Source organism: Suillus discolor (assembly GCF_016758755.1).
Source record: "Suillus discolor strain FC423 chromosome Unknown F5147scaffold_29, whole genome shotgun sequence".
Lineage (NCBI taxonomy): Eukaryota > Fungi > Basidiomycota > Agaricomycetes > Boletales > Suillaceae > Suillus > Suillus discolor.
The window spans coordinates 99,261-114,551 of record NW_024541276.1 but is presented as its reverse complement, the minus strand read 5'-3'; the positions used below and the strand labels follow the sequence as shown (position 1 = coordinate 114,551).

General features: G+C 48.0%; 7 protein-coding genes across 7 annotated transcripts; 5 read left to right on the top strand and 2 right to left on the bottom strand.

Moving 5' to 3' along the window:
- The first annotated feature begins 628 nt into the window (after positions 1–628).
- On the top strand, positions 629–2,763 carry F5147DRAFT_177570 (uncharacterized protein). Its single transcript, XM_041428408.1, has 4 exons — positions 629–1,132; positions 1,190–1,428; positions 1,478–2,176; positions 2,231–2,763. Exons 1-4 carry the CDS (start codon positions 694–696, stop codon positions 2,540–2,542), a joined length of 1,689 nt encoding a protein of 562 aa, XP_041292521.1. The 5' UTR covers positions 629–693; the 3' UTR covers positions 2,543–2,763.
- Positions 2,764–4,905, top strand: F5147DRAFT_177504 (WD40-repeat-containing domain protein). The gene is made up of 9 exons (XM_041428406.1): positions 2,764–2,979; positions 3,031–3,366; positions 3,424–3,581; positions 3,637–3,769; positions 3,819–3,921; positions 3,976–4,035; positions 4,091–4,365; positions 4,423–4,445; positions 4,498–4,905. Exons 2-9 carry the CDS (start codon positions 3,036–3,038, stop codon positions 4,582–4,584), a joined length of 1,170 nt encoding a protein of 389 aa, XP_041292520.1. The 5' UTR covers positions 2,764–2,979; positions 3,031–3,035; the 3' UTR covers positions 4,585–4,905.
- Positions 4,906–4,916: 11 nt separating this feature from the next.
- On the top strand, positions 4,917–6,383 carry F5147DRAFT_177447 (small GTPase CDC42). Its single transcript, XM_041428405.1, has 5 exons — positions 4,917–5,418; positions 5,480–5,536; positions 5,587–5,659; positions 5,733–6,067; positions 6,122–6,383. Exons 1-5 carry the CDS (start codon positions 5,371–5,373, stop codon positions 6,182–6,184), a joined length of 576 nt encoding a protein of 191 aa, XP_041292519.1. The 5' UTR covers positions 4,917–5,370; the 3' UTR covers positions 6,185–6,383.
- On the bottom strand, positions 6,349–7,332 carry F5147DRAFT_177515 (uncharacterized protein). Its single transcript, XM_041428407.1, has 4 exons — positions 7,200–7,332; positions 6,929–7,148; positions 6,696–6,877; positions 6,349–6,645 (listed from the first exon to the last, which is right to left on the bottom strand). Exons 1-4 carry the CDS (start codon positions 7,293–7,295, stop codon positions 6,622–6,624), a joined length of 522 nt encoding a protein of 173 aa, XP_041292518.1. The 5' UTR covers positions 7,296–7,332; the 3' UTR covers positions 6,349–6,621.
- Positions 7,333–7,581: 249 nt separating this feature from the next.
- On the bottom strand, positions 7,582–8,992 carry F5147DRAFT_753438 (uncharacterized protein; the record flags this gene model as incomplete). The annotated part of the gene is made up of 5 exons (XM_041440251.1): positions 7,582–8,058; positions 8,112–8,221; positions 8,275–8,364; positions 8,414–8,596; positions 8,950–8,992. The coding sequence occupies 5 exons, from the start codon at positions 8,990–8,992 to the stop codon at positions 7,669–7,671; spliced, it is 816 nt and encodes a 271-aa protein (XP_041292517.1). The 3' UTR covers positions 7,582–7,668.
- Positions 8,993–9,107: 115 nt separating this feature from the next.
- Positions 9,108–10,473, top strand: F5147DRAFT_753437 (uncharacterized protein). Its single transcript, XM_041440250.1, has 4 exons — positions 9,108–9,492; positions 9,558–9,808; positions 9,873–10,206; positions 10,258–10,473. The coding sequence occupies exons 1-4, from the start codon at positions 9,228–9,230 to the stop codon at positions 10,284–10,286; spliced, it is 879 nt and encodes a 292-aa protein (XP_041292516.1). The 5' UTR covers positions 9,108–9,227; the 3' UTR covers positions 10,287–10,473.
- Positions 10,474–12,082: 1,609 nt separating this feature from the next.
- On the top strand, positions 12,083–12,506 carry F5147DRAFT_695687 (uncharacterized protein). The gene is given in 3 exon segments (XM_041437400.1): positions 12,083–12,114; positions 12,125–12,300; positions 12,356–12,506. The coding sequence occupies 2 exon segments, from the start codon at positions 12,150–12,152 to the stop codon at positions 12,433–12,435; spliced, it is 231 nt and encodes a 76-aa protein (XP_041292515.1). The 5' UTR covers positions 12,083–12,114; positions 12,125–12,149; the 3' UTR covers positions 12,436–12,506.
- Positions 12,507–15,291: the final 2,785 nt, after the last annotated feature.

Sequence of the window (15,291 nt, the reverse complement as noted above, 5' to 3'; positions counted from 1 at the left end):
AGATGGCGAAGATGTCGTCAAGATGGCACTATTACTGTTGCAGGAAATTAGCTGCGAGTCACCGAGAGTAATAAACATACAGTGCGATGGTTAGCTTTGGTTACTGATGGTCGATAGAGCTCCTGCAGAAACAGAAAATAGAAGCTTCGCCGATGTGCATTCAGAGCGCAAGTAGACACCAGGTGGGAGATGTCATTCCCACAAATCAGGCTCAAGACTTGGACTTCGGACGTGTTCGGACCTAGAAAACTGATATGAATCTCAATGAAACCTCATCACTGGTCAGAAAGACGCCTTCCGAAGAATGAGGGGTGTAGACCATGTCTTTGACAGCATCTTTGTACTCCTGCGGGACTCATTGGGCGACATCATCCCGACATAGTCATTTGGCAATTTTGCGACGACCTTTGAAGGCACTATTGTGGGACATGGAACTTTGCAGAGAAATACGAGTCATTTAAAGACTACTTGGAGTTGTAAATGGGATCTTATGGACTAGGCCATTGTTTAGGCCATGAATGAAGAAAAAAAGTATGGGAGCGTTTGTATAGACTATGCGTGCGAATTTTCACGTCACGTTGACAAAGTTATTATATTTCGTGCAAACTCGTTACACACTTCTGCCAAAGCGTCTCTCTATATCGTGGTCTGTGCATACCCATTTCGCAGTGCTCCACGACTTGCTGGCACTATATGGTTGACTCTGCCAGCGATTCTCTAGGCCCCATTTCTTCTGCGACCGTCTCCTCAGTCCTCGGCATAAAGGGGTCCCTTCGTTTTCGCCGGCATGGTGCAAGTCAGAAGGCACACGTCGTCCTACGACGCGTAGAACTTTCAGAAGAGTCCGTACATGACGCTGGTAAAGGGCCTGTTGCATACTTTAGCCTTTTTGCGCAGAAAAGAATCGAAGTCAAGCCTGGCAAGGAGATTTTACTAGCCGTAGCTTCCGAGGATGGATCTTTCACAGACCAAGCCGTCATTTTCGAAGGAGATCTTTTTGCTTCAGATACACAACCTGATGCCGAACAGGAAACGCAAGATGATGTCGAACATGTTGTTGAGGTTCCATTCGTCCCTCCAAAAATGAGGAGAACGTGGAACAAGGCATATGAACAGGTGAGCGTAGTGCCAGGTGAGTGATACATGCTTGACCACGGGGGTTCTTTTCAATGTGCTATTTACCATGTAGATAGCGCCCACCGCCCGCCACCTCTACCTGAGCGTGTATCAGTGGGTGTCCAGGCTCAGCCATCATGGGCGGTGAGTTCGGTCCAGGCAGTTCCAATAACATCTCCTGTTCGAATTGGACAACACCCATCGCTTCCGGAGGACAAAGAAGATTTGAGCCTCGATACACGCTCGTCGGAGGTAGTGGGACTATATCCTGCTCCTCAAAAATTATCTTTATCTCCGACTCTTAATGCTGTTGTGAGTGCACTTTTCACTTACTTACAAGCGTGATCCTGAGACGCAGTAGATAATGGACGAAGATCGTGAACGTAGCTTGTCACCAATGAGTTTGGGCTCTCCTTCTAGCACTCCTCCTCAATCTCCCATTATCGAGCGCATACCGAATGTTTTTAGAGTTCAAAGTCCTGTAACAGAACCTCCAAAAAGCTCTCAAGACAGCGGTATGGACCTCTCAAGCGACTCGCAAGACGAGAAGCAAATTGAAGATGATCTTCGCCACCCAGGGGATACTAGCAGTTTACCTGCAGAACCTAGCACTCCCACTTCCGAGACTGCTGACATGGATCTCCAGTCTTCTCCTAGTTCTGCATCTTCCTCGTCGTCTGACATACCTGGTCTTGTAACCGGTTTATCATGGCGTGCACCTGCGCCACCTCATCGACCCGTGGAACCCGGGCTCGAACAGCCAAGTTCACCCCCGAAAACAGTTATTCCCTCTCTTCCGTCTGTGCAACCCTCTATCTCTGAACGAATACATCCTTCTCTAAAAGAGTCTCCACCTTCTGCGGTGCCTCCTACCGTCAATAAACCTGCGACTCTTCCCCCAAAACTCACAATAAGTGTTCCAAAGAAACCGGCGATTGTCAATCCATTCGTTTCTGGTGGATTCATGACAGAGTTTGTTGGTTCGCCTGCATCGCTCACTGCTCAAAAATCGCTACCACCGAAGTCTCGCACCGGCTCACCGAACATGTCTGAGGCACAGGCAAGTATTACAGTTCTGATCATGGACCATTAGACTCATATGTTAATCACTCAGTCAACTCCTACGCCCATCTCAACGCCTGCACCCCCACGTTCGAATCCTCCACCTCAAGCACCTACATTCATTCCTGCTTCTTCCACTGTGTCCACTTCCCTATCTCCTTGTGCACCTTCATCCCAGTTTTCAACAAAGCCTTCCCCTCCACCTCTAGCAGTGCCTGCAAGACTATCTGCTCAAGAGCAACGTCTTCTTGCAGCCCCCTTACCTCCAACTCCCTTCATCTGTGCCTCAGCCGCCACGAACTCAAGCATACCCCAGTTCTCTCCCCCCTCGTCCGTCAGAAACTGTGATCGCTTACTCCAATAAGGCGCCTTACAAGCCCAGTTATTCACCTTTAACGTCAGCCAGCGATGCAAGAATATCCTATAATGCTACCGGAACAATATCTAATCCTTTGAACATTCGCCCTTCACGATTTGCCCCACTCAAAGCTACTCCAATCCAATCTCAGCAAGCGCCGAAGAAACCGTTGACAATCGGTAATGGCTGGCCGCACACACGACAGGCTAACGGACATGGCTCTACGTCTATATCCCCTGTGACATCCAAGGCTTTACCACCACCTACAGGTACTCATCGACCCCTCACGCCCGAGAGCACTCGCTCGTCAACAACACCACCAGGTCTATCAAATTTTGTCGCATATACCTCCCCATCTCCTCCTGGTTTTTTGCATAAGTCGCTAAGGGATAAGCCACCGACAGACTCTCCATCCAGTTCCGGCGAGCCCAACGTCAAACACGGTAAGGATGCGTCTCTGTTAGAATATTTGCTTTCTGTTTATGTCTTTTCAGAATACATGGATGTTCCATTACCACCCACGCCTACGACGACTGTGAAGCAGAAAATCTCAATACAGTCGCCACGACCTGTGTTGCCTGCTTCAATCACGTCTCCCAGCATTTTCCGATTTTCCACTGAGTCCAACAGTGCAACACCGCCGTCCGACAGCAAAGGCAAGAAACGGGCGATGTCTACAGCGTCTGATGTAGAAAGCACGCGCCCGCGGAAGCGCACACATCCCTGGCCCACACAAGAGAGTATGTACTCCACACGGATCAAGAGTGATAGCGATGCTGGCGTCAGAGAGATCGTTTTCAGCTCAGACGGTGAACGGATGGCTGTCGTATGTTCGTCTCTGCTGTTCTTTTTTATCCTCCTACTTGGTGCCAATCTCTTAAATATAGGCCATGACCGAACAATCCGAATATGGAGTGTATCAAATCGAGTCGAAACTGCCCGTCTTGCGCAAAACTCGCCAATATCATCGGTTGCTTGGATGGCGGATGACAATGGTATTATCACGCTGGGACAAGATGGTATGATCAGTAAATGGACGCGAAACGCAAGTGTTGATGTTCTTGGTCTCGAAGTTGACTTTAGCTTACCGTTTGAGCCAGAACCAGAATCATTGGCAATGGGCAAAGCTCCTCGATGCGGGGAAGGAGGAATCCATCAGCTTCACCTACAACAGGGATCGCCTTGCTGTTGCATTTCCTCGTTTCGGTGTGAGAGTGTGGCTATGGATCAAAGGTCTGTACTTCTCTCGGGTTTCAAACAAGCATCATTAGATCTGTCACAGGCACATGGCAACCACAGCGGTCCATTCTTCGACAAAATGTGACGTGTATCAAGTTCGTTGAGGATGGTGAGGCATTACTCGGAGGTACTAGCGACGGCGTATTGTAAGGGTTCTCACAAGTGTTGCACCAGTAACTTCTGATAACAGATCGCAACAGATGGTATTGTCAAGTGCCCAATGGGACCCTCCGAGCCTACGCATTTCTCAAAGCTAAAATGCATGAACCTATTTCTGATTGCCTAATCTCACGACTGACATGATCTATGTGACAGACGACATCTGGACGTCAGTCCGAACGGAACACAGGCCCTTGTCTCTCAAGTGGGCGCTCGTGCTCATCTTGTAGGCATTCAAGGGATGGATCGCAAAGGCAAAATCGAGCAGGTATATGCGATGAACGGAGATTCGGCAAGTGACGCGAAACAATCTACCCCTGCGGTGTTCGTCAATGGTGGTCGTTCTGTGGTGTTCCATAGCAGAGAGTCTTCTTGTTTGGTCTGGAACAAAATGAAAGGCGAGGTTTTGAGTGGTCTGGATCATGGAGATGGTGAGTCAATTGTGATTATTGCTCGGCTTCTCGCTGACTTCGTGACTTCTGATGTAGATGAGCAAACCCAGGCCGTCGCAGTCAGTATACTTGGTTTCCTTTTGCGATGTGTGGTATTGAATTGTGTCATAGGGCTTTGACCGTGCATCTCATTCATACATCGTCACGGGAACTGCACAAGGCCTTTTGTCGTGGTGGAACTCCCCTCCCGATCAGTGACTTTAGGTAAGAACTTAAAGTACTACTTTTAGCGCACTTGCTCATCAGGAACATTGTCTCCGTGTCAAGCAACCTTCTTGATTAATTGGGTGAAACATGCTAATCATTCCTAAATTCCCTCTGGAAGGATGCGATGTACCAGTACTTTGCATGTGCAACCTACCTAAATTATGATATGAGCATTCTATAATTTTTGTATGGACATTATGCAGCTACTATCCGTTGTGGTGATTTGAGGATAATTGATTCGGAACCTGTTTCATTGTGGACAAATCCTCATGATAATGGCACTAGTGTTTGGCATTATTTGGCTGATTAGGGCCGGTTCGTCGGGTCAAGCCTGTATGATCAGAAGTCGTAGTTGAACTCCTTCGTTGCTCGTCGTCGTCCCCAACATCGACACCGTACTTTCTCATTTCTTCCACCGACGTACGTTCGTCCGCCTTCTCCGCTTTTGTCGTCATTCTTCGCTGCTTAACCAGTCCAACTGACCTAGGTCCTGTTCGTAAATTAGAGTCAACCTTCTCTGTCGTGATTGGGTTAATAGCATTTCCTCGCTTCAACTCTCCTCCTTGAATTTTCCGGAAGAATTGGTAAGACGTCTGTTCATTTGCCTTATTACCCAACAGCCGAGGTTTTCATCCTTCATGGTTGCGCGGTTGTCATGCAGCCCCCTGCATGCTGCAAGCGTTCTAAAAGCGGCCCTTAAATGCGTGGTTGACGCGTGTGCTGACTGCTTTTTTCATCTTGATAGCCAAGTTTGTCACGTAGAACCATCTCAACGACATGCAGACTATCAAGGTTGTAGTGGTAGGGGACGGTGCTGTAGGCAAGGTGCGTGACGTGTTATATTTGTATGCTCCGGACTTTGAACTGTGTGCCCCGATATCGCCAGACTTGTTTGTTGATCTCATACACCACGAACAAATTTCCAAGCGACTATGTTCCGACTGTAAGTTGGTTCCGCAAGAACGCCAAACATTATGTGCTAAATAAGCGCAGGTCTTTGATAACTACGCTGTCACCGTAATGATTGGTGAAGATCCTTACACGCTAGGTCTTTTCGACACCGCCGGTTCGTGTCTTTTTGTAGTCTCTGTCGTAGTTACACTTCATACAATCGCTCACACATCACTTCCACATAAAAGGGCAAGAGGATTATGACCGTCTCCGGCCACTGTCATACCCCCAAACCGACGTCTTCCTTGTTTGCTTTAGTGTAACGTCCCCTCCATCCTTCGAGAACGTGAGGGAGAAATGGATTCCAGAGGTGCACCACCATTGTCCGGGTGTCCCATGTCTTATCGTTGGGACGCAAATCGATTTGCGGGACGACGCTCAGGTGATCGAGAAGCTCTCCAGGCAGAAGCAACGACCGGTGCCGACCGAGCACGGCGAGAGACTTTCGAGAGAGCTTGGTGCTGTCAAGTATGTGGAGTGCTCAGCCCTGACACAGAAAGGGTTGAAGAACGTCTTCGACGAGGTCGGTGAAATCTTTGATAAATCCTACCTGAATGATTGGCTGATAACCTACAAGGCTATTGTCGCTGCACTAGAGCCACCCGTGGTTAAGAAGACACATAAATGCGTCGTCGTTTAATGAATGATCCATCGCGACGGTACATCTTGTTCTATCTTCTTATGACTCCTTTACGCCTTGTTCTGCCTCATATATCCTTCTCATCTTTTTTTATGTCGTTTCCCTCGTTGCGCCAAGACATCATGATTTTCCCCAGTCCTGTAGCATCTGTTCTCTTCCGCACGAGCTGAGTGGATCTTGAGGCTATGCTCGTGCTCTTAGAGAAGCTGATCTCGTCCGTCTTTCTCACACCACAATTGATGAGTAGTTCGTATTATCGGAAACTGTTGGGTTCAATAGGAATTTAATACCCACGACGGGGAGTCCTTATGTCTATTCATTACAGATTAGAGATAGCTTCGAAGTAGGGCAGAGTTGTGTGTTGGCGAGCCTCCCGAAACACGGATCTGACGGAGTTTCAGATACTATCCCCATCACGTACATAGATCATTTCTTGATTATAGTAGCGACAGTTCAGGTGCCTTGTAAGGATGTGAGAGGTGTCGTCCAGAGGTGCTGTGTGATAACTCACCATCGCTCGACTCTCGAATGCAAGCCAATCTCCTGTTCCTGTTGGTAGAAGACCCATAGAACGACACTTCCAGAGGCCAACTGCAAGTGTCAACAGGTTGCACGCGATGTATGCTATCTTCTGGAGAGGAAGGACCTTGAGTGACTTGACGCTTGCAGGTGTAGGCGCAAATGGTGCGAATGCTGCCTCGACAATAAGAGATGCGACGGATATATTTCATTAAACGAACATACCTGCATTCATACCAGCAATATTTTTGAAAGGTGATAGAAGAAGCATGAACACGATACCCATGCTGAAGATTTGTACGCCTCCCCCAGACATGTACAACATAAATGCCTGCATAGGAAGAGACTTGGCTGGCGAAATAGCGAGATCCCAAGCACGTTTGTCTTTCAGAGATGCATACGACGATGACGTTGCTGCTGCTGGAGCCTTGGCTGGTGCTCTGGACTGTTGAAAGCATTAGCTTAACAGACGGTTAGAAATGAACATAGGACTGACGCTTGGAGCAAAGCTTGAAAATCCTGGAGGAGGAGGAAGGTTCCTCCATTTACTGTGATCTATGGATGTATATTCCAGGTTGAAGCAGTTTGCCATCTTTGAAAGCACCGTTTGAGTGGGTGTAAAATGTACAGAGTGCTACGTCCCACCATGAGACAACATAAATTCTAATTAGGCAATTGAGTTCGGCATTCGGTACTTACATATAATTGTAGCTTATACTACGAGCACATCTAAACATTTGAAGTGACTAGCTAACAACAGACTCTGCACTAGATGTTAATACCTGAAGCTTTGAAGCCTGGTGGACCTCGGCGCTACGCCAATGTTCAAGTGTAGCAAACCCTCACAGTTGAATAAGATGAAAAGTTATTCAATATTTCCTGATACGAAACTCGGGAGGAATTAGCGAGTACATACACGGAAGGTAAAGCTTTAGGGGAGTAAGTACTATGTATATGGGCACGCATTAAGCTCGGGTGGTGAACATATCGGTAGCAGATAGGATGTAAGGAACGACAGTAGCGACCAAGGCACCAAGGGTAAAACCGACGGCTAAATTTGCACCACTGCTTAGCTTATGGGAGCTTGCCGCTCTCGAAGATGAATATCGCAACTTCGGTCTTTGACCTTCCTTGTCAAAATTATTGATAAACGTTACTTTGGAATCTGGCGTTGTGAGTAGACCAGGCAGGTCATTCACGCTTCCCAAGTTCTGTCGTGCCGAATATGCTTTGAGACCTTTCTGACGGGCCTCTGGGTCTGAAGCGCGGTCGGTTGACTTTTCCGTATCAACCACTCGGAGGAGTTCGGTGCGACGGGCAACGAAGTCATAGAGTGGAACAGCATATCCACATGACTTAGCAGAACTGTTAGATCGAAAGAGACTGGAGTAGATGGGGGATGGCCTACCGTTTGACACTGATACACATCGATAACGATAACAGCACAAGAGCCCGGCTTCCTAATCTCAGGAGAAATAAGAGATTCGTATTCTTCTGTGCCACATTCGTATACAGTTCCTACAGTCAAATATTAGAATGTAATTGAGGAAAGACCCTCAATTTGTAAGCACCGATCCCAAACAATTTCGGAGGTCCCTCAAAGGCACTGAACAGGATCGTTATGCGACCATTCTCCCTGATATGGGATATTGTTTCCATTCCTTACTCTCACAGTTAACTAGCACGAAAATTGATCTTTGTGGTACTCACCGCTCTTGGTCAAATCTTGATACCAAACTCGGTGAGAGTTCACGACATGGAAACTATCTGCTGTGCCCTTGGCGGAGAGATTTACATGACCATCAGGACTCAGGGGAGCCGAAGCCACCCAAAACACGCGTTGTTTCTTGATCCATTCGATGAGAGATTCAGGTATCTCATCATAGAACTTGGCTATGGATAGTAGATGATGCAACTAACGAGCCTTGTTATCCTTCCGAAATACTTCCGGGACCAGCCTGGTTTATAAGTCTGCTTCGGCTCCTCAAAGCTCCCGGTAGTACGTCCAGCGTAACGTACTAGGAACGTGATGCTAACAAGACCTCGAAAACCTCGTCAGCCTCAAATTTGCGTCTGACTTACCAGAGTACTAGTAGTAGGAACAGCAACGGATAAAACCTCTTGACTACAAACAGGACAACTTTCTGGCGCTCATCCAGGAGGCTCTGTCTCTCGAGAGTTGTATGTGCTGAAAACAGGAGTGAGCCTGAGATCGTTCGCCATGGTCATTTGGGACAGGGAGCAACCGTTGGCCACTCGGAGGAGGACATGTACTATGTCTGGCGGCATTTTCCTTGAAATCTACTTGGTTTTGCAAATGCAGTTGCTTAATGCGCTGTCATTGAGCTAGAAGAGCCTGGCCAGTGGCCGGTGGCCGCATCAACAACAACATGCCGCCAGCGGGGCCGAGTCACTTACTGTGAATAATATTAATGAAACACTCGGCCTTTGAAATTTATTCTTAGCGCTGTCAGGCGCTAAGTTCTGGGATTAACTCTCTTCCTACCGTCGTTCCCGCATTGTTATGTCTCTCCAGCCATTCACCTCTCTGTACCGATATGCTGTTGAACCAATAGCACCATTTACCTGGTTTGGTACCAAGGTCTCTTCCCTCGACTTGGTGGCCGTGTTTCGGCTTTGTATCGCTTTGAGACAGATGAGAGAAAATTTGTATGCTAAACACCAGCGAAGTGCTGGAGAGGGTAAACCTGCACTTGTAGAGGAGAGGTCCTTCGTGAGAGACGCATGTGCCATGCTGACGATTGTATTTGGAGGGGAGGCTATCATAGGTACGGCTAACTTGTTGTGTAGGGAAATGTCAGAGCTGCGCATACTGACCGCTCCCTATGCGCAGGCCCTCTCCTTGGTATTCTGCCATCTTTCATGTTCTCCGGTGTTTCTCCTGGATTGTACATCGCCGCACAAGCGATTGTAGAGTATATCCCTGTGCTGCCGCCCATGTCACTCGGCACCGAGCTTCCTTTATCCATTGTCGACGGATTTACCCGAGCGGTGCTCCTCTGCAGCCTCATACCACCACCCGTTATCACCCACACATCCCCCGTTATCGCATCTTCCCCGTGGGCTCTCCTTCTCTCATCTCTCGTATGTGATCGTTTCCCGTCGTGATTTCCCTCATCATACCTCTAACCACTCTTTCCTACCACAGGTCATCACCAATGGTGGCTTTTTCTTAACGAACATGTTCTCATTCATGGAGCCCACACCGCTTACACTTACGACTCCCGATGAGCTCAAGCCTTATGGCTGGACAACCACTGACATCTGGTCCGCCCCATTTATCACGGGGCTCTATGCCCTCCTCACCCATGCCCAGCCGTTCTGGGCCGAGTTGCACAGTGTAATGTCGACTGCCCTCGGAGGTGCTGGCAGTAGAGTTGGTCCTATGGACGCAGAGTCCGCCCGTGCGCTGTGCGCGCTAATTCTCGCAGCATTGTTCTCCACCCGGACTGCGAAGAACTTCGGGCTTATCTGGAAGAAGAGTGAGTTCTATGAGTTGTTTTTATGCTGTGGCGTTACTAATGGTTCTTCAGGCGTTGTAGAGAAGATCAAGACACAATGAATACCCAGTACGATATCTATTTATACCGCTTGCTGTAGATCTACATGACATTTATGAATGATATGTCCTTACCACGAATAGTGTACGAGTGGTCCAGCGGTGCGTTAAGAGCATGTTGAGAAACTCTAAAGATGTAAAGCCCTACAGACACTGAGGCCTGAGAATAGAACATATCGAGTGCGTTCCCCCTTGAGGCTTCTGACTTGGAGCTCCGATTCTCTGATTCTCCACTCCCAACCCAGCAGACCTTGTCTCTTTGCCATGCTCATTCGTAATAGTCGAGCCATGAGACTGCGCAATTGATCCATTGTCCTTTTCCGTGAGATGGATGAAAATGCATGTCAGACTAATGAGCTATCAGCCATCTGGGCTTCATGCTTCGTGGTCACTTCTTCATGAGACAGCACCGCAAACGCGTAGAACGAGCTGTCTGGGCACTTGCACTGATTCTAGTTGTATTAATTTCAATATCGGGCAGGACCAGGTTGGTTGCTAGGCGTTCCGAATTATTTCAGGCTTCAGCTTGCCACTTGGTGCAAGCATAAGTGAGTAGTTACTTCGTCCCCTCATCCTAAGTAATGTTGATACATAACAAAAACAGGCCACTTAACTTGTCCTGATGCATCAGAATGACACTATAGCCTGTCTTTTGACTCAGGACTGCCACCTCTAAGTGGGTACAAATCTGGTGCCTGTGGCCGCTGTGATACTGTTCTCGTTCAGAGCAGCAGGAGCCGCAGTGGTGTGTCTCTTTTTCAACCTTTCTGGCATATATTGATCTTAGGTTCATTTCACAGTTCCTTGCGTAGTTCAAGTCCAAGCTGTGTTCCCGCTGACCAGACCGCCCGTCGAAGCACCCGCACTTGATCAGGTGCTTGCGACGATAAGTCGACAATTTTCAGATCATTGAATTATCGTCAGAATGATTCCTTAACATGGACAATATCTTCGCCAGCAATAATAGGAGATTCTTGCTAATTTTCAACCTGTCAATTATTTGTCGCATGTAGCCTATATACAACAGATCCTCCGAGTTCCAGACCTACGTGATCTATCCAAAGCTATTTTGACACGTTTTGCAACCGTCAGTCGCGATTCTGGTCAAGATATGGCTCATCGGAAGGCTCCGATAGGCCAGGATGTTGTAGACTGTAACAAGCCAGGCAGCTGTCGTAGGGACACAGGGAAATGCAAACAAGCATGCATCGAAGAGGAGTCTTGCTAGTGATAAAGGTACTGGTGGTATGTCAGGGACCTCAAAACGCGCACGAAAGACAGTCCAAGCATGGTCTGCAGCACCTGGTGGGTTTGCAAATCCTTTCGCACTAAATGGATCTTCATCAGCACGCCCTCCGAACCAGCAGGCAGCAGCACACCTCGTACCTCCTGAGTCTATTCCTCATCCTCCGCAGTTCTTCGATAATATCATGATGCTGCCCAACCGCCAACAATATGATGCATATGTGCGCCCTACCGGCACAGATCTATTAAGCGTTCATTTCACAGTTTTGCAGATGACTTGACACCTTCGACACCACATCCGGTGTCGTCGCGGTCGTCACCGGTTTCCGTCTCGGACATCTTGACAAATATTCGATGTTTTTCCTCGGCAGTCCTACCTCCATCACGTCCACTGAGGTATGCATTGGTCTATGGTCCACATGCTCTGGATTGTTTATCCGCCAACCTTCGGTTCTGCCTATACTCTCATCCTGAAGTCCGCTGGAAAGCGCACCCATTCTGATACAAGTGCCAAGCTTACTTTCCAAAAACGTTTTTTCCGATAGGATATAAGAGCAAGGCCACTAGCAGAATCAGAGCCACTGTTTTTCTTGACACATCCCACATAACCTAGCACGAACCATGCATTTCTCATTCCTCCGAGTAGTCGCAGTCGTTGCAGCTTTGACAAGATTTATGTCTGTCACCGCACAGTCCTGTGCGGCCGTAGCCCAGGCTTGTGGCAAGAGCAGCCCGCAAAACCTCTCATGCTGCGGTGGCCTTACCTGTACGCCTGTTGTGAGTATGAGTCGTTCGCTTTGCATCCGAAATTCAACCCCACGACTCACCTTTGCACCTTGTACCAATAGGAGTCCGGTACTCCTACCACGCTCTGCACGAAACAGTCCAGATGAGCCTGGCAGACTGAGCATGTCACAATAGTGTGTCTTATTTCTTTCGCGTTGGCACAGTGCTTGATCGCACGATATACAGTTCGTCGCGGAGTTGATGGATGTGCTCACTTTTATACCAATTTTCCTGACGCCTCGACCGGACTCCCGAATAAATTACTGTAGCATTGATAGAAGACCTCGGGCTCAGGCCTCATGTCATTCGACTTGTATACGTTTTACATCAGTAAAAGTATAGAAAATCGGTGTCTTCAGCCGACATTGAAATGGGTGTACGTGACATTGAAGATCGTTCGAAAGAGGCTACTTGAAGACCAGGCTAGAACAGTTCCAGTCGTTGGCGGCGTCGGCAATTTATTTCCAACGCATTTTGGGGGTGTTTGTGCTGAAAGCTTGCACACATACATCGAAGAGCTCCTTATGAAATCACGTGGTCATCGATGTAACACAAGTCAAAGTGTTCGGATGTGATTGAAACAAGTAGTCCACTCTCTTCGCTCTTGCTGGCCGAGCCCGAGGCATGACAGCTCTCCGATTATTTTTATAGGACAACTTGAAGAGTCATTCTGCACCAGAGAACTCAGACAAGAAACCGTGACACAGTGGGTTGAATATATCTCACCTTATTCGTCGCCTCGTACGCTTGAATGATTACTATACCAAAGATATGGTACCGTAAGGATAGATAGACTCGTAACCAGTCCGTCTATCGACGGCTTGCCTCATTAGACGGGCTGGTCACGAGTCTAGATTCCTGTGGGCTAATGCAAGTTAGGCAGCACATAAGCAACATGTCATAAACATGCTCACACTCCAAGATTACAGATTAGAATAAGCCTGCAGGTGAACTAATGTCATAAAAAAATTGTATGTATAGATCCCTCGTCTTGCAGTTGTACTCATCTCCACAAAACCCAAGTCGAGTGTCCGGCGTATGAACATATTTAATAGGCTCACTTGCAGGAGGTCACAAGTATAGCTCTCCATCGGAGTCCATGCAGGTGCAGTGGCAGTGGTAAAGTGGATAAATTTCATTCATAAATTTCGCCCATTTACATCTTCGGCGTTTATAAATAGGCTCGTGACCAGCCTGGCTTATACTACCACGGTTGCACAAGTAGTGTAGCCAGGCTGGTCAAGTGGCGTGGCAGGGCGAAGCGAGGAGTTTGAAATTTGATAGGTGCCGATCGTGCCGGAGGTAGTTCCGATCATACTAGATGTCCACGGGAGTTCGCGCATTTTTGGCAAAACGGTTATTACTCCACATCGCACAAACAAACAAAATTAATTCTTTGACAGTTCGATAGCGTGACGTCGAAAGTACAACGTCTGCTAGTTTCTTTTTCGAAAATTGACGTGTTGAGTCCAGCGGAGAGTTACCGCGCAGAAAAGTGCATTTTCCCTGGAGTTTGCGCACTTCGTCACACTATGTCACACGTCTGCCGCGATGCTCCGCAGAATTCGCACCGTTTAAATGTTGTGAAGTTGTGTCTATGCTCCTTGATTCGAAGTTGATTGCATGCAGGCAGCTAGGAGAGATCACATGACACCAAATGACATTAAAGGAGCGTGCACATCAAGAGACAATAGTGTAGTATGAGAAAGGCTAGCTGGGAAGGACTGATCGTAACACAATTTATTTGAATCTATTCTATTTTTTGGGCAAGGCCTTTCCAGGCCTTAGACCGAAACATGACTTTTTGGGAAAAGCTGAGCTGAGATACCCTGAAATAAGGAGCAAACGACGCAGCCAGCGTGAGCTGAATTCCCAAAATTTAAGGAGATTGAAACATACTTGTCTCGTTGTTAGGATGGGAGTGCATAGCGCATAAACGGCTCCAGGATTGGTTGGTCCTGCAGAAAAGGAGCCATTACCAAACCATGCTTTCGTAAATACAAAACAAAGGCATCACTACTCCATCGGCCCATGGTTTTTACATTCTCAAGTGGTACTCCTCGTAGCAGATATTCCAGGGTTCCACCAATCTGAAGACCGTGTGTCTTGAGCGAACCTATACCTAATTTCTCGCTGGCAAAGTGTAGGCACTTGATAAACTCATTTCGAGTGAGAGCCCGCATCCCATTACGATGGCGCCAGCTGAAGAGTGCTGCGGTGGGAGTGGGTTCATTGATCTTCAAATGGTTAGACAAAGCGGCTTCGGGATCAGACAGGCCAGATTGGGCTGCCCAATAGACGTCTTCGCCAGTGAGAGAAGTCTTTGCTCGCGGTAAGTGGAATATAGCGACACGAAAGCCGTGTCTGTCAGAGTCATAGTGCCAGTCACAGACTCTGATGTGGTGCTGAGGATCGAAACTCTGCAAGGAAGGAACGGTGAATTCACCGATGCGGGCAATGGTGTAGAAAGTGTTACACACTCAAATAGATCTGTTAGGCGGAGCCCTAAGAGGGGCATCGTCCGCTAACGTTCGTGACGTAACCGGAAGGATCCGGTATAGCAAGTGAGACTGGCGATGACGAGTCGGCAGTGATCACAGTACGCGCGTGTCACGTGACTTCTGAGACGGATGTCTTAGAAGTCGCTCAAGGTAAGGACAGTCTTGTCCGAACGATGAGGTCGATCGAGGTAGACTTAGTTGCGATGAGCAACTAAGAAAAGATACTAGAGACTGAAGCCAAAGGGGCGTTCAGAGAGAAGTATGTTCCAGGGAAGATTGAGTAGATTCAAGTTAGAGAATCTAGTACAGGGTGACCGACTACTTATACTAAGTGGAGAGGGTTAAGGGCAAGGCTACCGCACAGTAGGTAAGGGTAAAGGGGAAACGAGAATGGTATAGGTGCGTTGGCAACAGAGCCGGATTAGTGATGGATGGTCGAATGTGGAATGAGACCGAGAAACGTCGGGGCGGACCAA